Source organism: Molossus molossus, unplaced genomic scaffold (genome assembly GCF_014108415.1).
Source record: "Molossus molossus isolate mMolMol1 unplaced genomic scaffold, mMolMol1.p scaffold_m16_p_13, whole genome shotgun sequence".
Lineage (NCBI taxonomy): Eukaryota > Metazoa > Chordata > Mammalia > Chiroptera > Molossidae > Molossus > Molossus molossus.
In genome coordinates, this window is record NW_023425348.1 from 31589227 (window position 1) to 31616335 (window position 27109).

Genomic DNA, 27109 nt, shown 5'->3' on the forward strand with positions numbered 1-27109 from the left:
TCAGATCACAATGGCATGAAACTAGAAATCAATTGCAACAAGAACATGCAAAGACATTTCAACACATGGAGGCTAAATAGCATGTTATTAAACAATGAATGGGTCACCGAGGAGATCAAGGAAGAAATTAAAAACTTCCTGGAAACCAATGAAAATGAACACACAACAACACGAAATCTATGAGATGCAGCGAAAGCAGTTCTGAGAGGGAAGTTCATAGCACTACAGGCTTACCTCAAAAAAACAAGAAAAATTTCTAATTGACTGTGTAACCTCACAATTTAAAGAATTAGAAAGCAAACAAAAAGAAAACCCCAGAGCAAGTAGAAGAAAGGAAATAGTAAAGATCAGAGCAGAAATAAATGACATAGAGACCAAAAAAACAATTCAAAGGATCAATGAAACAAAGAGCTGGTTTTTCGAAAAGATAAACAAGATCGATGGACCCTTAGCTAGACTCACCAAGAAACAAAGAGAGAGAACCCAACTACACAAAATCAGAAATGAAAGAGGAGAAGTAACAACCAACACCACGGAAATACAAAAGATCATTAACAACTACTATGAAATAACTATATGGCAACAAATTCGACAATCTAAGCGAAATGGACAAATTTCTAGAAACACACAGTCTCCCAAAACTATTCCCGGAAGAGAGAGAAAACTTGAACAGACCAATAACAACTAAGGAAATTGAAGAGGTAATCAAGACTCTCCCAGCAAACAAAAGCCCAGGCCCAGATGGCTTCACGGGGGAGTTTTACCGAACATTCAAAAAAGAACTAACACCCATTCTCCTCAAACTATTTCAAAAAATTCATGAAGAAGGAAGACTTCCAAACACGTTCTATGAGGCCAGCATAATTCTAATTCCAAAACCAGAAAAAGACACTATGAAGAAAGAAAACTACAGGCCAATATCCTTGATGAACATAGACGCCAAAATCCTGAACAAAATATTAGCAAATCGGATCCAGAAATACATCAAAAAAATTATTCACCATGACGAAGTGGGATTCATTCCAGGGATGCAAAGCTGGTACAATATTCGCAAATCAATAAACGTGATACACCACATAAACAAAATAAAGAATAAAAACCACATGATCATATCAATAGATGCTGAAAAAGCATTTGACAAAATCCAGCATCCATTTCTGATAAAAATGCTCAGCAATGTAGGAATAGAGGGATCATATCTCGACATAATAAAGGCCATATATTAAAGATCTACAGCCAACATCATACTCAATGGACAGAAACTAAAAACATTTCCATTAAGAACAGGAACAAGACAGGTATGTCCACTTTCGCCGCTCTTATTTAACATTGTACTGGAAGTCTTAGCCACAGCAATCAGACATGAAGAAAAAATAAAAGGGATCCAAATTGGAAAGGAGGAAGTGAAACTGTCATTATTTGCAGATGACATGATATTATACATAGAAAACCCTAAAGACTCCATCAAAAATCTAGACTTAATAAATGAATTTGGCAAAGTAGCAGGATACAAAATTAACATCAAGAAATCGACGGCATTCTTGTACACCAATGATGAAGTCACAGAAAGAGAAACTGAAAAAACAATCCCATTTACCATCGTGCCAAAAAAATTACGATACCTAGGAATAAACTTAACCAAAGAAGTAAAGGACCTATTTGCAGAAAACTACAGGTCATTTAAAAAAGAAATAGAGGAAGATATAAAAAAGTGGAAGCACATACCCTGTTCATGGATTGGAAGAATTAACATAATTAAAATGTCCATACTACCCAAAGCAATCTATAGATTTAATGCAATCCCCATCAAAATACCAACGACATATTTCATAGAACTAAACAAATACTTCAAAAGTTCATATGGAACCAAAAAAGGCCACGAATAGCCACAGCAATCTTGAAAAAAAAGAACAAAGTAGGTGGGATCACAATACCAGATATCAGGTTATACTACAAAGCGACTGTAACCAAAACAGCCTGGTACTGGCACAAGAACAGCCATATAGACCAGTGGAACAGAACTGAAAACCCAGAAATGGACCCAAGGCAATACGCTTAATTAATATTTGACAAAGGTGGCAAGAGCATACAGTGGAGTAAAGACAGCCTCTTTAATAAATGGTGTTGGGAAAATTGGACAGCTACATGCAAAAAAATGAAACTGGACCATCAACTTACACCATACACAAAAATAAACTCAAAATGGATATAAGATTTAAATGTGACCCGTGAATCCAGAAAAATTCTAGAAGAAAATGTAGGCAACAAAAATCGGACATCATACGGAGCAGAATTTTCACTGATACATCACCTAAGGCAACAGAAATAAAGGAGAAAATGAACACATGGGACTACATCAAACTAAAAAGCATCTGCACAGCAAAAGAAACAATCATCAAAATGGAAAGGCAACCCACTGTATGGGAGAACATCATTGCCAATGATGTATCAGATAAGGGGTTAATTTCCAATATATAGAGAGTGCTCCTACAACTCCACAAAAGGAAGACAAAGAACCCAATTAAAAAATGGGCAGAGGAACTAAATAGACACCTCTCCAAACAGGACATACAAATGGCCAAAAGACATATGAAGAAATGCTCAACATCACTAATCATCAGAGAGATGCAACTTAAAACAACAATGAGGTATCACCTCACACCTGTCAGAATGGCCGCCATCAACAAATCATCAAACAACAAGTGTTGGCGAGGGTGTGGAGAAAAGGGGACTCTAATACACTGCAGGTGGGAATGCAGACTGGTGCAGCCGCTATGGAAAACAATATGGTGCTACCTCAAAAAATTAAAAATTGAACTTCCTTTTGACCCAGTGATCCCACTGCTGGGAATATGCCCTAAGAAGCCTGAAACACCAATCAGGAAGAATATATGTACCCCCATGTTCATAGCAGCACTATTTACAATAGCTAAGATCTGGAAACAGCCCAAGTGTCCACCAGTAGACGAATGGATAAAAAAGCTGTGGTACATATACACAATGGAGTACTATGCAGCGGTAAGAAAGAAAGATCTCTTATCCTTTGAGACGACATGGAGGGACCTGGAAAGTATTATCCTAAGTGAAAGAAGCCAAGCAGAAAAAGATAAATACCACATGATCTCACTTATATATGGAATATAATGAACATAACAGTCTGAGGAATACAGTAGACCCAGAAACATCGAAGTAGGGCACAGACTGACATCCCTCAGAAGAGGGGGTGGGGGGGTAGGGGGGGTGGGAAAAGATAAACCACAGAACTTATATGTATGTATGCATGACCAATGGACATGGACAACTAAGCCGGGGCCGGGGCGGAGGTGGGGTGGGGTGGGGGGTGCCAATGGGGTAAAAAGGTAAAATATCTGTAACAGAAAAATAAATAAAAAATTCATAAAAAAAAGAACAAATGTTTCTCATTCCTCACTTATAAAATAATTAAGATTATTTACAATCTTAATTATTTACAATCTTTTTTATTTTAAAGTGTTTTCTTGACACTTAGATTAAATATAGAAACAAATGTTGTTTCTCCATCTTAATCAAATATCCAAATGTACTCAGCAACTTTTTTGCTTTTTGCCTTGCACAGATAAAATTCTAAATATAGGAAAAAATTAAATCTTTTATAATATCTTTTACACCTAAAAACTACCTTAGTGATTTTCTAGAGGGCACCTAGAAAATCATAAAGTTCTGTTCTTTCACCTTACTAAAAGAGAGATGCTAGAAATTATGTTTATTTATTAGCTACTATTGATGAGTTACATGGGATAAATATTCAAATAAGGAGAGATACTCAGTCTTCCCTAGGTTAAGTTTATATAAGTAAATGTTATTAATATAAGTATTTTTGAAATCGTATTATTTTTTAAAATTTATCTGTATTGTTGGAAGTATTACAGATGTTTCCTATTTTTCCCCCATTGACCCCCTCCATCCCACTCCTGCCCCTCCAACCAGCCTTCACCATACTATTGTCTATGTCCATGGATTATACATATATGCATATATTTGGTTAATCTCTTCCCAGTCCCTCCCCATTCCCTCTGAGATTTGTCAGTCTGTTCCGTGTTTTCATGTCTCTGGATCTAATTTGTACATAAGTTTATTTTGTTTATTAGATTCCACATGTAAGTGAGATCATGTGATACATGTATCTCTGACTGGCTTATTTTGCTTCACATAATACTCTCCAGGTTACTCCATATAATCTCAAAGGGTAAGATCTTTCTTACAGCTGCATAGTATTCCATTGTGTAAATGCATCACTGCTTTTTTATCCATTCATCTACCAACGGGCACTTGGGCTGTTTCCAGATCTTGGTTATTATAAATAGTACTGCTATGAAAATAGGGGTGCATATAAGCTTTCTGACTGGTGTTTCGGGAGTCTTAGGATAAATTCCTAGATGTGGGAAAACTGGATCAAATGGCTGCTCCATTTCTAATTTTTTTGAAGAAACTCCATATTGTTTTCCATAGTGGCTGCACCAGTCTGCATTTTCACCAACAGTATGTTAGAGTACCCTTTTCTCCACACCCTCTCCGGCACTTGTTGTTTGATAATTTGTTGATGGTAGCCATTTTAGCAGATATGAGGTGATACCTCATTGTCATTTTAATTTGCATCTCTCTGATGATTAGTAGCGCTGAGCATTTTTTATGTCCCTTGACCATTTGTTACGTCCTCTTTGGAGAAGTGTTTATTCGGGTTCTCTGCCCATTTTTAATTGGATTGTTGGTCTTCCTTTTGTTGAGTTGTATGAGTACCCTGTATATTTTGGAAATGAACCTCTTATCAGAGGTATCATTGGCAAATATGTTCTTTCATACAGTGGGTTCCCTTTCCATTTTGATTCTGGTTTCTTTTGTTGTGCAAAAGCAGAAATTATATTCTTTATAGGAAGTTCCTAGAGATTCGTCAGTGCCTTCACTATCCATCTGATGTTTCTATTTATCAGAGTCCTGATGGTGTTTTGCCTGATGCTAGCTAACAACAGTATAGTGTTACCAGTCACTTCAGTTATTTAAAATGTTAACTAGGTCATAGCCCTATTTCTGTTTTGCTTTTTTAGAGAATCTTCAGGTTTACAACAAAACTGGGAGGAAGATACAGAGATTCCCCATTATATATATGAAATCTCCACCATTATAATATTATACAGAGTATTTTTCTTACCTAAAAAATCCTCTATGCTCTGCCTATTCATCTCCTCCCACCCCTGCCCTTGGCAACCACTGATCATTTTACAGTCTCTATAATTCACTATAATTTTTTCTTTTCCATGTCATATAGCCAGAATCATACAGTATGTAAACTTTTAAGATTTGCTTCTTTTACTTAATAATATACATTTAAGTTTCTTTCATGTGTTTTCATTGCTTGATAAATCATTTATTTTTGGTGCTAAATAATATTGCATTTCTGGTGTACCAAATATATTTCTCCATTCACACAACGAAGGACATTTCGCTTGTCTCCAAGCTTTGGCAATTATAAAGAAAGTTGCTATCTACATCTATGTACAGGTTTTTGTGTGGATATAACATTTTTACCTCCGTGAGGGTAAGTACCAAGGAGCATGATTGCTGGATCATATGGTAAGTGTATGTTTAGTTTTGTGAGAAGGTGCCAAACTGTATTACCAGCTGGCTGTATTATTTTGTATTTCCACAAGTAATGAATGACATTCCTGTTGCTCCCCATCTTCACCAGCATCTAGTGTTATCAGTGTTCCAGATTTAGGGCATTCTAATGTCTGTGTAGTGGTATCTTGTTGTTTTAATCAATTTAGGAATATGATGACATATGATGTGGAGTATATTTTCAAATACTCATTTGCCATTGTGTATCTGCTTTGATGAGATGTCTGTTAAGGATTTTGACCCTTTTAAAAATCTGGCTCATTTTCTTATTGTTGAGTTTTAAGAGTTTTTTTATTATTTTGGATAAAAACTTCTTTATCAGATGTGTGTCTTACAAATATTTTGTCCCAGTCTGTGACTTGTCTTCTACTGTCTTGACACACAGTAGAATTCTATAAAAGTGTTATAAGGAAAAGGGTAGATCTGTATGTACTGACCTGGAAATATACCTAAGATAACTAAGTAGCAAGAAAAGCACAGAATCATGTAAATATAATTCTTTACTGTACAGAGGATAAATATTACACTTTTTTCCCTCCCTGGAAACAATAGCACAATGGTGAAGTGAGACTTCTCTTATTTTGTCTATTTGATCCTTTTCTATACTTTTTCAAATTTTCTAAGTTGGTTCTAAACGGTAGAATAGGTTTTAGGTAATTTTCCCAATCTGCTCTTTTATATATTTTAAAAATTAAAAACAAAACAAAACAAATGAAAAAAAACAGTCTGGTCGGTGTTGCCCAGTGGTTAAGCATAGACCCATGCACCAAGAAGTTGCTGGTTCGATTCCCAGTCAGGCACATACATGCCCAGGATTTCAGGCTTGATCCCCAATAGGGGGCATGCAGGAGGCAGCTGATGGATGTTGATGTTTCTCTCTCAATGATGTTTGCATCTCTCCCTCTCCTTTCCTCTCTAAAATCAATAAAAGCATATTTTTAAAATATGTTTTTATTGATTTTTAGAGAGAGAGGAAGGGAGAGGGAGAGAGAGAGAGAGAAACATTAATGAGATAGAAACATTGATTGGCTGCCTCCTGCATGCCGCCTGGTGGGGATCAAGCCTGAAGCCTGGGCATGTGCCCTGACCAGGAATCAAACTGGTAGCCTCCTGGTACATGGGATGACTGACGCTCAATCCACTGAGCCCCACCGGCCAGGCAATGAATGCATATTTAAAAACAAAACAGAATTGTGTATGTGTATATATATATATTTTAAAGTCTCAAGTACAAAGTTCCAAGTTCCATTTATTTTCAATAATTAAACATAACAACAAAGAGGAATTAATCCACTGATTTTTTTATCTTCATCCGAGGACATTTTGGCATTTATCTTCAGATAGAGCAAGAGGAAGAGAAGGAAGAAGAGAGAGAGAGAAACATCAATGTGAGAGAGAAACATCGAGTGGTTGCCACCTACACCACCCCACCCAGGGTGGGGGACAAACTGCAACCGAGGTATGTGCCCTTAGCGGGAACTGAACCTGGAACTCTCCAGTCCAGTCCGCAGGCCAACACTCTAACTGCTGAGTCAAACCGGCCAGGGTTAATCCACTAATTTTTAAACCTAGCACAGCCTTACCGCAAATCTATCCTTAATGAATAAAAACACATTACTAGTACCTCAGATTATTCTTGAGTCTCTCTAGGGTTTTGTCTGTATTTTAAACAAAACTAAGTGGTAGGTAAAGAAACACATGTTTGATGCTGGACTGACAGGACTAGAAGAAAGAGCCAAGGACATGGTCCCCAAATATTACATTAGCAAAGGAAATAGGGTTTTCAAAGCAGTTTAGAAAACAGAACTCACTGAGGGATGCAAAGGTTTGGGATAGTCCTGATCAAGACCTTTTAATAAAATATTACCATGTTTCTAGATCCTTGATTTGGAATCTATCACAATCTAGGAGAGCTTCTGCCAAAGGATAAGAGGCTCTTTATTCATGCTGCCTGATTAAGACTTGTCTTCTAATTTTATTCCTGTGACTTGCTCACTAGCTCCTGATACCAATATAATAGAGGACACATTCAAAAAAAAAAAAAAAAAAAGATTACTACTATGTAGACCAGAGATTTTCAACTGGTGTGCCACAAGAATTCTTAAAATATGCAATACCTATTTATTCAGGGGCACCGAACTCTTTTCTCCTAGATTATCAAATTAAAAAATGACAACAACCAACCCAATATCTGTCAGTGTAAGTGAATCAAAATTATACCCAAGTTTTTTGTCAGATCAGAAAAAAATGTAATACATATTTTTGGTGTGCCACAGAATTTTAGTAATTAGTTTATGTGTACCATAAGATGAAAAAGGTTGAAAATTGCTGATGTAGATCAACCTCTCTTGGTTCATAGTTTCCTTTCATAAGCACACTGATACTGGCAGGGACAGCTCTAAATATATCCAATAGCTTTTAGTATTTTTATCCTCCTACACAACTCTGCTTGACTACAAAAATCTACGACTCACAGAGCAATAGCAGCATTGGTCAGAAGATAAGTGTCATTTGCAATATAAGAATCTCTAAAGCTCAATAGTCACAATTTTTTTTAACCACCTCATCTTGCACACCTTTTAACATCTGCCACACCATTTTTGTTTCTCATTATCTTCTTAATTATTTCTTTCAGAATTCAGCCCTCCAAGGTACACTCTGAGTGCTAAATTTTTTGACCAATGTATCTCTGGGATCCTCATAATCTTTTTGCAAATCTAAGTCATCCTGTCAGGACCAAATGGGATCCCATCAGCCCTCTGACCAGACTCTATAAAGAAAGTAGTAGCCTCCAGCTCACCAAGATTTTTTAGGAAGACCCGTGTAACTGTTGACAGATTCAAGTTCAGCTTTTCCATTAACTGCGGGATGATCTTAATGGCAACTCCCACCTCTAGTAAACAAACTTTTTCTTCTTCCTCATCAGGTTGTATTTCTGGGTCTTCCTCGGGTGTGTGTGGATCATCATCCCACATTATATGTATTTCAAAATCGGGGCTTTCCTCCTCAAACTCTACAAGCACTTTTGACTACTTCTTCATTTTCCTTGATCTCTTTATACATTCTTCCCCAGGCAAGTCAGGAGTTCTATTCCATGGTTCCCCGCTATCAGCAGCCTCCTGGCTTTCTTGGCTTTCTGCCTCAGTGTCTGAAAACAGGGGCTCACCGGAGTGACCTCCAACAGGTACTTAAGTTCCTGGCCTCACAGTTGCTTCAAGTAGCAGTCTCTCAGGGGCTGCCTAGAGGACCGAGACAGTGAGCTTTGCACCATCACTTTCCACAAGGTGTTGCCTTGACGAAGCTGGTCGAGTGGGCATTTGTCTTCACAGAGGTTAAGATGGCCATGTTGTCCGCATCCATGACGGTCACCTGTCCTGAGAGGGCCCAAGCCCCACTTTTGTGTCTGGTGCCTAGTTGGCCACCAGGGCCAGGCCCAGCCCACAGGCTCCGTCTTGAGCCTCCCCTGCTCTGTGTAGCCCAGAAGGTACTGCTGGACTGAAGTCGCTGGGCCTGCAGCACCACCCGGATCCTGCACCTGCAGGGGGTACCGATGCCCTGCGGGGTGCTGGCTGAGCCTGGAGGGCCAGTGTTTGCTAGGTTGGGATGCACCTAGAAGGACAAGAAGCTGCCAGATTCCCTCGCAAAGAAGTCGAGGAATGAGTGGGCCCACTGAGGCATGGGCCCAGATCCATCGCCTCTGTGCTGGCTGACTCCGCTCCAGAATAGCTAGCCTCTGAGCTGAGCTGTCACTCCAGACACGATCGCCCCGCCCTGCGCCTGCGCGGCCTAAAGGAAGACTTTCAGGGAAGCCCAGAACCCTGGTTGACCAACCCTCCTTACGAAATGCAACCTGTTCACCAGCTGGGCTAAGAAAAAGTTTCTTCAACTTTCTTATCTCTGATTTGTCTGTTGTGCTCCCTAGTATGGCATACACTCCTTTTTCTTCCCTGTCATATCTGTAATTTCTCCTCATCTTCAAGAATCAATCCAAGGATAGCTTTTTTAAATAAAATTTAATTTTCAGGGCCGAGTTAAGCATCTCCTTCTCTGGGTTCATATATTTTTCATACCTCGTTAAAGGCTACCCCTCGTTGCTATGATTTTTTTTTAAACGAGTCATCTCAAAGTCAGGCCTTTTTATTCATCTTAATAAGTAAAAAGGCGTAGAATTTAACATGGTATCTAGATAATAGTAAAAATTTTAGATGTTCGATATATGCTTTAATTTTTAAAGAAAATGATTTATCCTCAATCTAATAGCAGTTAGAAGGATACTCATATTTCAGCTTCCCAAGGAATTGTCCACAGTGGTTAGGAACATGGCTCTGTACTAAGACTGCATTGTTAAATCTCAATTCTGTACTTTAGTTGCTATATAAATATTGAAATTCTTCATCTCTATTTCTTTTTTCTTTTTTTATTAATTTATTTTTGTTACAGATGTTTCTCCTTTTTCCCCCAATGACACCTTCCTCTCTATCCCCCCTGATTCCATCCCCAGCTTTGTTGTCCATGACCCTCTGTTATGTGTACATGCATATAAGTTATGTGGCTTATATCTTGCCACACCCTCTTCTGAGGTTTGTCAGTCTGTATCCTACTTCCACATCTCTGGGTCTACCCAATTCCTCAGACTCTTATGGTCATTATATTCCACAAATAAGTGAGATCATGTAATATTTGTCTTTCTCTCCTTGGCTTGTTTCATTTAGGATAATACTCTCCAGGTAACTCCATGTCATCTCAAAGGATAAGAGATCTTTCTTTCTTACAGTTACATAGTACACCATTGTGTATATGTAACACAGCTTTTTTATCCATTTGTCTACTGATGGACACTTGGGCTGTTTCCAGATCTTAGCTATTGTAAATAGTGCTGCTATGAACATGGGGGTACACATATTCTTTCTAATTGGTGTTTCAGGCTTCTTAGGGTATATTCCTAGAAGTGGGATCACTGGGTCAATTGGCAATTCAATTTTTAATTTTTTGAGGTAAGACCATAGTGTTTTCCACAGTGGCTGCACCAGTCTGCATTCCCACCAGCAGTGTACTAGAGTCCCCTTTTCTCCACACCCTCCCCAAAATTTGTTCTTTGATGATTTGTTGATGGCGGCCATTCTGACAGGTGTGAGGTGATCCTCATTGTTATTTTAATTTTCATCTCTTTGATGATTAGTGATGTTGAGCATTTCTTCATATGTCTCTTGGCCATTTGTATGTCCTGTTTGGAGAGGTGTCTATTCAGTTCCTCTGCCCATTTTTTAAGGGGTTTCTTCACCTTCCTTTTGTTGGGTTGTATGAGCACTCTATATATTTTGAAAATTAGTCCCTTATCTGATGTATCATTGGCAATTATGCTCTCCCATACAGTGGGTTGTCTTTCCATTTTGACAGTTGTTTCTTTTGCTGTGCAGAAGCTTTTGAGTTTGATGTAGTCCCATGTGTTCATTTTCTCCTTTATTTCTGTTGCCTTAGGTGATGTATCAGTGAAAATTCTGCTGTGTATGATGTCTGAAATTTTGTTGCCTACATTTTCTTCTAGAATTTTTATGGATTCACAAGTGACATTTAAGTCTTTTGTCCATTTTAAGTTTATTCTTGTATATGGTATAAATTGATGATCTAGTTTTATTTTTTATTTTTGCATGTAACTGTCCAATTTTCCCAGCACCGTTTATTAAAGAGGCCGTCTTTACTCCACTGTATGCTCTTGCCACCTTTGTCAAATATTAATTGAGCATAATGTCTTCGGTCTGATTCTGTGTTCTCTGTTCTGTTCCACTGGTCCATATGCCTGTTCTTGTGCCAGTACCAGGCTGTTTTGATTACAGTAGCTTTGTAGAATAACCTGATATCCAGTATTCTGATCCCACTTACTTTGTCCTTTTTTTCAAGATTGCTGTGGTTAATTCGGGTCTTTTTTGGTTCCATATGAATTTTTGAAGTATTTGTTCTAGTTCTGTGAAATAAGTCGTTGGTATTTTGATGGTGATTGCATTGAATCTATACATTGCTTTGGGTAGTATGGACATTTTAATGATGTTAATTCTTCCAAGGTATGTGCTTCCACTTTTTTATATCTTCCTCTATTTCTTTTTTTAATGTCCTGTAGTTCTCTGCAAATAGGTCCTTTACTTCTTTGGTTAAGATCATTCCTAGTTATCTTAATTTTTTTTGCTGCAATGTTAAATGGGATTGTTTTTTAGTTTCTCTTTCTGTGAGTTCATCATTGGTGTATAAGAATCCCATCAATTTCTTGACATTAATTTTGTATCCTGTTACTTTGCCAAATTCATTTATTGAGTCTAGTAGATTTTTTATGGAGTCTTTAGGGTTTTCTATGTATGATTTAATGTCATCTACAAATAATAACAGTTTAACTTCTTCATTCCAATTTGGATCCCTTTTATTTTTTCTTCATGTCTGATTGCTGTGACTAAGAATTCCAGTACAGTGTTAAATAACAGTGGTGAAAGTGGGCATCCCTGTCTTGTTCCTGTTTTTAAGGGAGATGCTTTTAGTGTTTGCCCATTGAGTATAATGTTGGTTGTAGGTCTTTCATATATGGCCTTTACTAGGTTGAGATATAATCCCTCTATTCCCAGATTGCTGAGTGTTTTTATCAGAAATGGGTGCTGGATTTTGTCGTATGCTTTTCAGCATATATTGATACGATCATGTGGTTTTTATCTTTCATTTTGTTTATGTGGTGTATATCACATTTATTGATTTGCAAATATTGTACCAGCCTTGCATCCCTGGGTTGAATCCCACTTGATCATGGTGAATAATTTTTTTAAATATATTGCTGGATCTGATTTGCTAGTATTTTGTTCAGGATTTTGGCATCTATGTTCATCAGGCATATTGGCCTGTAGTTTTCTTTTATTGTAGTGTCTTTTTTCTGGTTTTGGAATTAGAATTATGCTGGCTTCATAAAACGAGTTTGGAAGTCTTCCTTCTTCTTGAATTTTTTGGAATAGTTTGAGGAGAATGTTCTGTAAATAGTTCTTCTTTGAATGTTCTGTAAAACTTCCCCAAGAAACCATCAAGGCCTGGGCTTTTGTTTGCCGGGAGGGTCTTGATTACATCTTCAATTTTCTTAGTTGTTATTGGTTTGTTCAAGTTTTCCATCTCTTCCTGGTCCAGTATTGGGAGGCTATGTGTTTCTAGAAATTTGTCCATTTCACTTATATTGTCGAATTTGTTGCCATATAATTGTTCATAATATTTGTTAACGATCCTTTGTATTTCTGTGGTGTCAGTTGTTGCTTCTCTTTCATTTCTGATTTTGTGTATTTGGGTTCTCTCTTTTTGTTTCTTGGTGAGTCTAGCTAATGGTCCATCAATCTTGTTTATCTGTTTGAAAAACCAGCTCATTCTTTCATTGATCCTTTGAACTGTTTTGTTTTGGTTTTTTTTGGTCTCTATGTCATTTATTTCTGCTCTAATCTTTACTATTTTTTTCCTTCTACTTGCTCTGGGGTTTTCTTTTTGTTTGCTTTTTAGTCCTTTAAGTTGTGAGGTTAGATAGTCTATTAGAAAGTTTTATTGTTTCTTGAGGTAGGCCTGCAGTGCTATGAACTTCTCTCTCAGAATTCTTTTGCTGTATCCCATAGATTTTGTGTTGTTGTGTGTTCATTTTCATTGGAGTCCAGAAAGTTTTTAATTTCTTCCTTGTTCTCCTCGGTAATCCATTCATTGTTTAATAACATGATATTTAGCCTCCATGTGTTCCAATGTCTTTGCATATTCTTCTTGCAATTGATTTCTAGTTTCATGCCATTGTGATCTGAGAAGATGCTTGATATGATTTCAATCTTCATGAACTTGTAGAGACTGAGTTTGTTTCCTAACATGTGGTCTCTCTCTAAGAATATCTCGTGCACTTGAGAAGAATGTGAGTTCTGTAGTTTTGGGGTGTAATTCTCTGTAGATATCTATTAAATCTATTTCGTCTAGTGCTTCATTTAGAATCTGTTTTCTTGCTAATTTTTCATCTAGAGGATTTATCCAGTGATGTCAGCAGGGTGTTGAAGTCCCCTGCTATGATTGTATTGCTGTAGATTTCTCATTTGTAATCCTCCAAAAGATTTGTAATATATGTTGGTGCTCCAATATTGGGTGCATATATGTTTACCAAGGTTATATGTTCCTGTTGGATAGATCCTTTCAATATTATGGAGTGATCTTCTTTGTCTCTAGTTATGGACTTCATTTTGAAATCTATTTGGTCAGAAATGAGTATTGCTCCCCAGCTTTTTTTTCTTTTCTCTTTGCTTAGAAGATTTTTTTTTTCTTCATTTCTTCACTTTCAACTTATGTGACCCTTTTTTTGTGAGGTAGGTCTCTTGTAAACAACATGTAGATGAATCATGTTTTCTTCTCCAATCAGCTACTCTGTGTCTTATTATCAGAGCATTCAATCCATTTACATTTAAGGTGATTATTGATATGTACTTATTTATTGCCATTTTTGTTTAGTGTGGTTATATTTTTCTTTCTATTTCTTCTACTAATTACAGCAGTCCTTGTAACATTTCTTGCAGTGCTGGTTTGGTGGTAATGTATTCTCTTAGCCTTTTTTCTCAGGGAAGCTTTTTATTTGACCTTCTATTTTGAATGGCAGCTTTGTTGAATAGAGTAGTCTCGGATTCAGATCCTTGTTTTTCATGACCTTGATTACTTCATGCCATTCCCTTCTGGTCTGTATTGTTTCTGTTGAGAAGTCAGCTGAGATCCTCATGGGGTTCCTTTGTAGGTAACCTGTTACTTATCTCTTGCTGCCTTTAGAATTCTGTCTTTGTCTTTAATTTTTGGCATTTTAATTGCTATGTGTCTTGGTGTGGGCCTGTTTGGGTTCTTCTTACTTGAGATTCTCTGTGGTTCTTGAACTTGAATTCCTTCTTCCTTCATCAAATTAAGGATGTTTCTGTCACTATTTCTTCAAAGATGTTCTCTAACCCTTGCTTATTTTCTTCTTCTTTGGGGACTCCTATGATACAAATATTGTTACATTTCCAGTTGTCCCACAGTTCTCTTAAGCTGTCTTTATGTTTTTTAATTGTTTTTTCTTTTTGGCTTTCCGATTGGTTGATTTTTTCTATTCTGTCTCTAATTCACTGATCCAGTCCTCAGATTTCTCTACTCTCGTGTTTAGTCCTTTCAATGTGTTCATTATTTCTGATATGTCATTCTTAATTTATTCTTGGTGATTTTTAATTTCCATTTGGTTGATTTTTAATGTTTATATGTCTTTATTCATGGTGTTGATGTCCTTACTCATGCTGTTGAGCTGCCTCAAGATCATGGCTCTGAATTCTACCTATGATAACTTGCTTTACTGCATTTCATTTATTTCATCTTTGGTAGAGTTCTCTTGTTCTTTCATTTGGGATTTGTTTTTTCGTTTCACCATTTTGTCTATCTCAGTGGGTTTTGGAGCCAAATTTCCCGTGAGGGTTGGTGTTCTGCTGTTTGTGGCTCCCTCTACTGGCTTCCGATGAGTGTGAGAGGACCCACGTTAAACACCACTGTCAAGTCTTACTTTCCTGGGTAGACTTGCAAACCCAGGAATGGTTCAGTTATCCTCTAGCTTTTTGCCTGGAGTCTATTAGTTAAGGTTACTTGAGGAGCCTTGGGTTCTTAGTTGAATGAAAACCTCCCTCAGGTGTTCAGTGTAAGGGGATTTCCAGAGGGTTTGGCAAATGCTGGTTGTTAATGAGCCTCAATATGCATTTCAATGGCCTATCTGGGTGGGATTTGAATCTTCAAGGGAGGGGCCACTGCATCTTCCCAGAGTCCTGGGAAGGTGTAAGATGGTCACTGACCTGCATGGCCGCAACTCAGCAAAAGCTCTGAGCCCCCTCCAAATCCCAAGTGTCCCCACACAACTCCAGTCCAGTCCTCCCTCCCTCTGCTGAAGCCCAAGGTGAGTGGCTGTGGGTATTTTAGCGCTCTGTTCCAGCCCTCTGTGCTGTGGAGTGGGCTTGGGATTTTAACCCAGAGGACGCTGCTCACAGCTAAGACTGTTGCTGTTCGTGGGCTCCCAGCCCCCCTCTCGTGCCTCTGAAGTCCTACCAGGATCAATTCAGTGTCCCTGGTTATATGGTCCTCCAAAGCTTCTTTTCTGTTGCTTTTTCCTGATTATTTGTCTTTATTTTAGTTGAATTCCAGTTTGGTCTTGGGATATGGTTTGTGTAGCTTCCATTCACTCTGCCTCCATTTTTGGATCTCTCTCTCTCTCTCTTATGTTTTTAATCCTCACCCGAGGATATTTTTCCATTTATCTTCAAACTGATAAGGAAGGAGGGAGAGAGGAAGAGAGAGAGACACACACACACATTGATGTGAGAGAGGCACATTAATTGGTTGCCACCTGCATGACCCCAACTGGAGCTGGGAGTAACCAAAACTGAGGTGCATTCCCTTGGCTGGAATTGAATCCCAGACTCTTTGGTCTGCATGAAGACACTCTAACTGCTGAGCCAAACCAGCCAGAGCCATCTCTCTTTTTAATCTATAAAGTGGGAATAATACTAGAACCTACATTATAGATTTGTTATGGATTATGTGAAATGAATTTTGTAAAAAGTTTAGAATAGGGCCAACAGCATAGTAAAACTAAATGTATATTATCTTTTAAAATTATAATGTTAGATCCATGCTCTGATTTTTTAATACTTAATTTTATCAATTTAAAAAAAAATTACAGGTGTCCCTCCTTTTTTCCCTCTTTGATACCCTCCTCCCTGCCCACCCCCTTCACTGAACTGTTGTTGTCTATATCCATTGACTATGCATATATGCATATAAATTCTTTAGTTTATCTCTTCCTTCCCCCTTCCATCCCTTCACTCTGATATTTGTCAGTCTGTTCCCTACTTCCATGTCTCTGGATCTATTTTGCTCATTAACTAATTTTGTTCATTAGATTTCACATATAAGTGAGATCAGGTGATACTTGTCTTTCTCTGACTGGCTTATTTTGCTTAGCATAATACTCTCTAAGTCCCTTCATGTCATTTCAAAGGGTAAGAGAGCTTCATGTTCTGATTTTTTAAAGAACTGGATTTAATTTATGTAGTTTTGGTTTGTCTATTGTTATTAGACACTTTTAGCTATGTCTCTATTTGCCCAAGGTGGGTACCTTTTGATGGCATACTGCTTGGCCACAGGAATTTTATCATTTTATCTGCATATGAGCTTTAAGGCTTATTTTCTTGTCTTAAAAGCCATGCTTCCATTTTTTTCTTCAATTCATACTTTCACTTTGTGATTGGCTTCAATGAGGTACAAGTTTTGCTTCCAATCCTTGAATATCCATCCTTCTTATAAGCTTTTTCTTCTTAAGGGCTCAGCTCATATATCATTCTATTTATGTAGCTTTCTAAGAATATCTCCCATGACTGCATGAATCATAATGTACTATATTTGTTTACTTGTTTGTATTTCCCATTAGACTGCTTTTTCAGATCAGTGATCTTATCTCATTATTCTGTTTCCTCGGTGCCTAGAACCACATCTCAAAGTCTAGAGACATGCTAAAATATTAAAACATATTCATAACATTGAATGATTATTACATTTTGCTTTTCAAGAGTTGCAAAAATAATTTCTTCAATTATAATGGTTTCTGTATAGTTTCTTTGGTGGCTGTCATAAATGCAATTTTCTAAGGTTTTTAAAAATTATTGATAAAAATTAATTATACATCTACTAATTATATGCTAGACAAAACACTGAGAAAAATGAACATAATGAAAGGCATAGGCCCTACCACTAAGTAGCTCACAGATTAGTGGGATAGACAAAACACAAATGAGTAGCATAATCAGCAAGAACAATATGAATTATGTGTCCAAAATAAAGGCTAGAGAGAGAATATAATAAGAGTTAATAGACTGAAGCAATGGTGTGTTGGCCATTATTTTAATAACCCACTCTCAGAATAAAAGCCTGGGTTTGTAGCATTTGCCAATTTCATTGTATAAATACTCCTACCATACTTGATTTCAAGCTACATTATGAGGTCACTATAGCAAAGTTGGAAAAAGATGTACATTTTAGATCTTGCTAGCCAATGTGGGCTGGTTCCAATATACCCTTGAGGGGAGAGATGATTATAGACAGACATGGTCTGTGCATAATTAATGGAGAAGGTGAAATTAAAATTAGTCTTGAAGATTGTACAGAAATTAGATAACTCAAGGAAAATATGTACCACTTTTGGAAATTAGTATAAGCATTGCATAAAGGCAGGAATGAATGTAAAATATTCAGGTAACCGTACTCAGTATGTAGTAGGTGCTCAATAACTATATTTGTGACTGAATGACAGTGAATAGACCTTCTGATTGAAGAACTGAGTCTCTGTAATAAGAGACTTGAGAGGCAAGGTCAGATGCCACAGTGTTCTGTGGTATCCACAAGTCTCTATCCTTGTTTATAATATTGCTTCTTTTCCCCCTCTATCCCCAGAATCTTCATTAGCTTGGTTGTGTGGGCTCAGCACAACACTTTGCCATTTGCTGATTTTTAAATTATTTTAATAATCACACAGATATCTAATATTTAGATAGGTTTAGCTTAGAATTCTGGGAGGACAAACGTTTTTAATTTTCAAAGGTGGCAGAGTGGCATCTAAATACATCTGCATAATAGCTTTATCTCTGTTAAACAAACATTCCTCCAGAAATTGAATTCATTTATAGCATTTTGTATACATTTGGTGGGCCAGCTAACGGTCAACTTTTTTTGTTTTATCTGGTATATAAATGTGAGATTCTGTGGTTAGGCAGATGTTAACACACTTTTTTGGTAAGGTGACAAAAATTTGTAGGCCATTTGGTCTTGGTCACAACTAGTCAGCTCTGCCACTTTAGCATGAAAGCAGCCATAGACAATATATAAATAAATGATTGTTGCTGTCTTTCAATAAAACCTATTTACAAAGAATTTAGAAGATAGATTTTACCTATAAGCCATAGTTAACAATTCTTTGCTTAGGGCATCAAGGTATCTAGGAAATCTAGAATTCTTTAAAGTTCATAGATGACTCTAAAGGTCAAAAAATGCCAAAAACTCACAAGGACAATACAATGTAAAAATGACTCAGTAAAAAGAATTCAGTTTATCTTTCCTGGTAAAATGTTTATCTGACCTTCTACCTCCCTCCTTTATATATGGGTATAGGTAGTTATAGAATTATCTTGCTATCATAATTTTGGTGTTTATATACTTTCTTAAAACTGCTTTCTGAATAAAATGTGACTTAGGATATTAATTAATTTCTATAATATTACAATTGCCATAAAGGCAATAAAAATCTTTCTAATAATTTTCCAGGCTAATGGTCACTTTCTTAATTGATATTATGTCCATGTTCCTGGCAACATGAGTGATGTGGAAATAGTGATGAGTAAATATTTAGTTTTCAGTTTCCTTATCTTTACAATAAGAAAAAGCAGAACCTGTTATATTTACCAAAGAGAATGACAGTATTATCCTAATGGTAGGTATAAATCTGTGCCCTTTATTCATTAGCGATTATGAAAAAATTACCTTAGGACAAAAAAAAAAAAAAAAAAAGAAGTCCTACATTTGTCTGTTATGATTTGATGCTTTATTTTCTTCTTGAATTCCAGAAACAAACAGCTGACCACCCTTCATATACTTTCTTTTCTGCTATCATGGATGAAGGTTAAAAGCAGGGAAAAAAGCTCCAGGAGAATTCAATCACATTAGACAGGATCTTGAGCCATAGTGCATCCTGTCTGGAGAACTGCTCATATAATGCTCAGGCTAATGATTGAGCTCAAGGACTGTATCTGCTTATATGTGAGGGTTTCAGGTTGAAAAAAAAAGAAATAACAATACATTGCTAGAAAGAGAGAATATATATATATATATATATATATATATATGCACACATATATATATGTGTGTGTGTGTGTGTGTGTATGATATAGAAGATTAGTGCCCTGTCCAGATGGCATTAGATAGCCTCGCACTACCTCTGTGTGCCCACCTCCCTGACTGTACATGCTTCACTCCTAACCACTACCCCTACAAACTTCAGAAGATGGGCCCTGGATACTGTAACCTATAACCTGTCTGGAATTGGCTAGTACTGGGAGCTTTACACCTCCTACCTCAGGGCAATCTGTATCCAATGGCTATTAAAAATGCGAGTCCAAAAATTCAGTTCCTTTGTCTTAAGACAAGACAAATGGAAGTATACTTTATACTCTACCAAGATCTGGCTGAGTCTGGGACATCAACTGAAATTGTATTCTTACTTGCCTTCTTCCTCCTTCTCACCTGCTTTACTCACCCTCTTACTGGTTTCTCTTTAATAAAACATTCACATTCAGATTCTTAGTTGAAGTTCTGTTTCTGGTGAAACTTGACAATAGACCAACACAACTACTTAGTTTTTTTGTAATAGCTAAAGTCACACTACATTTAACACCAATATGCACATAATTTATAAAGAAGTGTCCACCAACCTGTCAACAAATGCATGGTGAAGAAGGAAAATGGGATCATTGGCAGATCCCTGTACCTGAGACATCGTTCCATTCATATAGATGTGCAAGGCATTGTGCATGCTGCTTTGAGAGGCATCTGCTATACCAGTAAGTGGACTTGCAAATCCTATTAGTAAAATGAAAATTGAAAAAACAATTACTTTGCCTTAATGATGGAAAATCTAAATGATTATTTCATTTGGTTTACAATTACAAGTAAAAGCCTAATTCAAAGTCATAAAAGAATAATGAAATTCATTCTGTGTTGGGATTCTTTACATTCTGTAGTGAGTATTTAATAAATCTTTCTGGCATTGATTGGTACAATGAACTGATTAATCAGATGAAGTTGAACAGATATTTCCAGCCTGTTATGTATTCTTTTACATTCCAGTTCTGGTAGTTACTTTTCATTTTGGTTTCTGGTTCCAGAGGAAGCATAATATTTGTGACCTTCCATATCACTGTGCATCATCAACCGTCTGGGGGCATCAGGTCAGAATATGTTTGTTTTCCAGAATATTCATTTAAACGTATTTAGAACCACTAAATTGTTCCATTTATTGAATCAGGAATACTAATAGTGATAATAAAAATTATAATAAGAGCTATTATTTTCTGAATATTAATTAGGCTAGATGATGCTTGTTTTGTGATGTATGTCCTCCAATCTATAGCAACTGTCAATTATAAATTATTATCTCCATTGTAAATAAGAGAAAACTAAGGCTCAAAGAAGTTCTGAATTTCCCAAGGCTAAGAGGTAATGGTAGAGTTGGAATTTTCACTTATTTAAATTAAGCTTCAAGATCTGAGATCTTGATATTTTGTGTTCTCTCTCACCCACCTCCTGGTTATATGGTCCAGGTAATATTTTACTCTTCACTATTTCCACCTCACTCATGTTGCCAGGAACATGAGGTAGAGTAAGATATTATTTGAGTCCATTCAGGCAAAACATAAGCAGAACTCAAGACTCAGAGAACCAGGCAAAGAAGTTAGAGTAACAAAGTTAAATTCTAAGCCTGAACCACATAGAGGGAATATGGCCAAGGACATAGTATTGAATTTCAGAATTTAGAAATATCCAGCAAGCAGAAACTGCACGACGACGACGATGATGATGATGATGATGATGATGATGATGTAGGATAGACACTGAAAGGTACTACGATTTGGACAGGAGTGATCTAGCTACATTTTATGTAATTAGGATTATTTTGTAATCTACCTCCTTGGTTTCAATAGTGAAGTTCTTGACTTTTGCATTTGGTGCTTTGTGGGTCACAGTAGTTCTGTCCCCTCAGCTTGTGATTTATCCTCTAAAAGACCACACCAAGCCCTGGCTCCCCAGGAAGCTTAGCCTAAGAACAATCACTCCTCTCCTTCTCTTGTCTATGACAACTTTCATGATTGACAGTCACTATATAGGATTTTTTTCTAAGAGTTTGACATGATTAATTTTATATAAACTTTCGAATGATCCTACAAATTATCTTCATCATATCCATTATATAAACTTGAAAAGGGGGCTTAGAGAGGTTAAGTAACTTGTCTAAAAACAAAAAACAAATAAGAGGAGTTAATGTTGGAACAAAAGCCTGTTTTATTCCAGAGCTTAAGCTCTTAGATGCATGGCTTACTGCCTTTCCTGTGTAACAATAAATCACATATCATGGAGGGCAAAGTTCCGTAGAGCAATGGTCTTCAATCTTTTATTCTTGAGCGGTACCAAATGAAAAATTTTAAATGACATTTAATGTATGCTCTCACATATTTTTAAGTAGATTACAAATTGTTTTAATCATCATTATAAATATGATGGATATTTCAGGGGATATAACTTCAGGGGTATTACAAATAGTATAAGAATTTAATATCACTTTAAGGAAATGTATCTTATTTACTATTATTCATATAAAAATATACCTAAACGTACTTCATTGTATGCTGAAATTTTATAGGGTTTCCTCTTTTCACTTAATCTCATGTTTTTATTCTATTTTCCCACAGAATTATGCCTAAATATTAGGTTATACTTGAAATTTTTTTTCAAAACTTCCATCAGCCTATCTTACTAAACTTTTTAAAAACTTCTGGTGACCATTTACTTAATCTTCTGGATTCGGTTATCATTAAATAATTTATTTTTAAATAAATTTCATACTTTATTTTTAAAATTATTTATATATTTAAATTATTGTTGACATACAATATTATATTAGTTTTAGGTGTACAACATAGTGATTACACATTTATATAACATCTCAGTAAGTCTTATACCCATCTGACATTATAGATAGTTATTATAATATTATTTATTATATTTCCTATGCTATATTTTACATCACCATGACTGTTTTTATAACTGGATATTTGTACATCTAAAATAATTATTAGACCCTGGATGGGTAGCTCATTTGGTTAGAGCATTGTCCCAATACACCAAGGTTGTGGGTTTGATCCCCGGTCAGGGCCCATATAAGAATCAACCAGTGAATGCATAAATAAGTTGAACAACAAATTGCTGTTTCTCTCTGTCTCTCAAATCAATAAATAAAAATAATTATTAAATCTAAAAATGTAAAATTATATTTAAAATTTATTTCTTAATAATATTGATGAAAGATTGTATTTCATCATTTATGATGAAAGTTCAACATAAATTCTATTCTAAATTTTAAAAAATAAATTTAAGCCCTGAGAAAACTGGTCTTATAAATGACTAGGTTGGAATAAAAATATGTTATATATTAATTTCACATACTTATTTGAAGTCCTTTTTAGTTATATATTCCAAAAATGACATACTGATCCAGTGTCTAAATAATCTGATCCCCCAGCTGACAACTCAGTCAAAAATTCTTTAATGAAAGCAATCTAATAAATTATAAATTTATTTAAAAACCACTGACTTGCATTATTTTTCTTACTCAGTCATTAAAGTCATTCCCTTCAGCAACATTTGCACCAATATTTTGAATTCTCCACTTGTAAGTTTTTGCCCTTTCTGGGAGCATGCTATGTTGAGAATAGATTCAGGATAGGGTAAAAGGTATGCCTTTCTTCTGAAAAGTCAGAGAAGGGAGGCTGGGAAAGTGGAGGTGGTAAAGGAGAACCTTCAGGTGCCTTCTCACTGAGATTTATTTCTGGAAAGTATACTTGGGAGGAGGACCTGGAAATACATTTCCTTAAACCTCTCTGTGCCATGTACCCTTTCGAGAATCTTCGTGAACCTGCAGTAGTGTGTCTATCCCAATTTGAAAATACTGCCATAGAAAAAAGACTTTTAGAGCTAACTAGTCTGGGGGTTAAATTTTACATTACTTATATAAAGTATGTCTTTTGTCAAGTTAGGTATCTTCTTTGAGTCTCAGTTTTTTTATTGGTAGGACAGAAAATAATTAATGTCCATATCTACAATTTCCACTGGATATCAATGTGAGAGAGACACATTGATTGTTTGATTGTTTGTCTCTCACACACACTGGGGATTGAACCTGCAACACAGGTGTGTGCCCTTCATTGGTAATAGATCCCACAACCCCTTGGTCCACAGGCTGATCTTTTGGTCCACAGGCCAATGCTCTAACTGCTGAGCCAAACCGGCCAGGACAATGAGCATTAATTTTGATAGCAGGTATGAAGAACTTACTATAGAATCTGGTGCAAAAGGGATGCTTTCTCTGTAGAAGCTATGATTTCTATAAGCTCATTGCATTTGATAAATGGGTGCTTATCATGAAAGCTAAACTACAAAGCAAGACTAGCAGAAAAGCCTATTTTGCCACAACTCCTTGCCATCAGTACCCATTCCAGTACCAGCCACCCCTTCGCTTCCTGAACTTCATGGCTCTACAGAAACCTACTTGCTGCTTGCCTTCATCCAACATTATGTGCTCCTGGGTGACACTGGGAACAGGGATTGTCATTTTAAGAGCATTTTCAGCAAGCTAGTGTTTCTTTATTCACTTCTTTAGCTATCTTGCCAGGTGTTGCATCTAGGAGAGCCTACAGTGTTACTAAGGAAGGACATCTGAATAAGCACATGGGGTTTGTTAGAATGCACTGTCATATATATTCAGAAATAGTTCAGAGATACAGGTTAAACAAATACCCTACCTCTTTGTGATAGATTACCAGATTGTTAATATAGACAACCTGATTATGTTAACAATTTTAAATGAACTATGTATATCCTGTCTCTTCAAACAGTTTGGAAATGCCTCAGAAGTAGGGGCCAAATTCTTTGCTTTGATTCTCCACAGTGAAAAACAGAGCCTTGCACATCTTTATGTTTAAAAGAAAACCAACTATAATATACTTATCAATCCTTCACTTACATAATCCTATAGAGATTGGGAATAGGAAAGATATATTTATCTCCATAAAATCTATAAGGAGCCTTTACTCTACTCTGATGTTTAAGTGACAAAATAGAGAAAATGCCATGAATATGAATAATATAAAAATGTGAATAAACTATTTTCTATTTAACTTATTTACACAATTTACTTTTTGAATGGTAATCACCTCAGAAAAATAAGAAATGATTACACCAACATCAGTAGCTTCTTTTGCTAAGATTTTATTCTCTTTTAGAAAAGCAAGTCAAAGAGGCAGTCCTAGGCATCAAGTATGTAATAATAATTCATACAACAAGTTTTTCAAATATCTTTAATGTATGTGATCTCATTTGAAAACCAGGACTACACGTGGAATAAATATTATTATCTTCCCAATTTTGCAGATGAGAAAACTTAAATTTATAGAAGCTAAATAACACATCTGAATTCTAGCTAGTAATTGAGGAAATCAAGGAATTAAATATAACTCTGATTGATTTCAGAACTTGTGCTTTTTTCTGTACACTAGAGTTGGATGTGTCTGTACTGACTGGCTGACACACCTTAGGTACCTCTTTTTTTCTGTGTACTATTAAATGAATTTATTGACTTGCTATTTTTATCCATTAACACAAGGTATGGATTGTGTTATTGCTTCATTCTTGTCCAAGTATTCCCCATGGATGGAAGGTCTAATAAGCCAGCTAGGACCCTGTTAGCAGTCACAGATGCCAAAATGGCTCAAAGTTCTTTGTGAAGAGCAGTGCCAGTTGCCCAAATTACTCCGTTATGCCTTAACTCTGTATGCTACGTTCCTATGGGAAATTACAATAAACACAGTTTCAGGCTGATGATAACAATAGGAAACTTCAGCTTGTTAATCCATCTCTTTCTCTTTCATTTATTTCCCAATAGTACTCTGACAGTGTTCATGTCTGTTTGTTTTTTGATATTGATGACTATCTCTGATACCTGGAGATTCAAATTTAATTGGTATAGAGTGGGCTCAGGCACTCAGAGTTTTAAAAACACCCCTGGTGATTTTAATGTGCAACCAGGGTTGAAATTCACTGATTTAAGCTAAATTGCTCTAAACTTGAACTCGTATTTTAAAAACTTTAGTGAGTCTATTATTTATCTGAATATACTATTTCCTTCACTTTTAAAGTTTCTCCTTTTATAGTCTGACAGTCTAAAAATACTCCCGCCTTTAAAATCCCACCATACACTTTCATCTTGAAATATGTTCATATTGATAACCGTTCCAAAGAGGACCCTTGAAAATGATGTTTAAAAAATTGAGCAACTACTAAGTGGCAGGCACTAGGTGGACATTTTCACACATCATCTTATTTAATTCAGTATGTTTCTTTCTAGGAAGCTTGGTTATAGATGTTGCTCTTTATCTTGCCTGATGGATTTTAAAATGTAAAAAAGTACATAGTTAAATCTTCAGAACACAGTACATTTAATTTATTTGATTTAATTTTATTTTAAGTTTATGTCTAACTAATTTTAATATTTCATGACTTCCAGAGAGTTAACTGCAAAATAGAAACCAGAAAGAAGATACAAAAAATGTACATTAATGTATCTGAAGATTGGAGGGAAGTGACTGTTAGACCCACTGGCTATATTCCCCCTAATTTACTCTCCTAATGTGCAACTTAATTCAGAAACTAAGTGCTTAGCCTCACAAGGTTACACACAATAATTTTAGGAGGTTGTATTTGATGGCTGAGTACTTTTAAAAGGCTTATAATTTAAAACTCTTGCAGCAGAAATATAATATTGTAGATAAAAAAAGATTTTGGGTCTAAGCAAGTCCTCAGGTATAATGGAAGCATTAACTTTCAATCCACTTCAAGTTTCTCAAATAAAGTGTTAGGTCTACAGCTGTGATGTACTTAATTAGCATTTATATCTATTAGAAAATACTTTTAATTTGACTCAGAAAATTATTTTAACTACAGAAACAGAGCAATGAAGTAAGTATAATGAAGGCAGATTATTTCTTATCATATAATTCTGTATTAGACGATAGTTAAGGCCACAAATGCTCTGCACATTCTGTGGTCCTCAATTCTCAAAAGGATGGTCCTAGAGCCAGCAATAGCACATGTAAACTTGTTAGAAATGCAAATATACTAGCCCTACTTCAGAACTATTGAATCAGAAAGTCAGTGGAATTCACCATTTGTTAACAATTCTTCCAGGTGATTCTAATATGCAGTAAGTTTGAGAACTATGCTTTAATTATCCTCATTGTTTATACAAACAAAAGAGTTGATCAGTCATATTTAGTTACAGTCCTTTCCATAAATTCAATAAAGGAGAGCAACAGAACCATTTCATGTGTTATCACTTTAAATTGTCTATTATTTTAAACAACATTAGTTTCTATTCTTGGTAACTTCAATGTTTGTGTCTATGTGCATATCTAATATTTTTCTTTTCACGCATGTTACAAATACACAGTATATACATAATTACATTATCCAGTGACTTTTTAAACATTTCATAAATCTTATTTCAAGTTTATAAACATGCCTGTAGAATGATCTTATACATCAAGAA

At 36.0% G+C, this 27109-nt stretch overlaps 1 protein-coding gene and 1 pseudogene across 1 annotated transcript in view; both read right to left on the bottom strand.

Moving 5' to 3' along the window:
- Positions 1 to 27109, bottom strand: part of TYR (tyrosinase) — a 93760-nt gene that overhangs the window by 34704 nt on the left and 31947 nt on the right. The window contains exon 3 of the mRNA XM_036258705.1: positions 20166 to 20313. Within this exon, the coding sequence (XP_036114598.1) occupies positions 20166 to 20313 (148 nt within the window). The remainder of the gene's footprint in view (positions 1 to 20165; positions 20314 to 27109) is intronic.
- Positions 8275 to 15491, bottom strand: LOC118627714 (annotated as a pseudogene).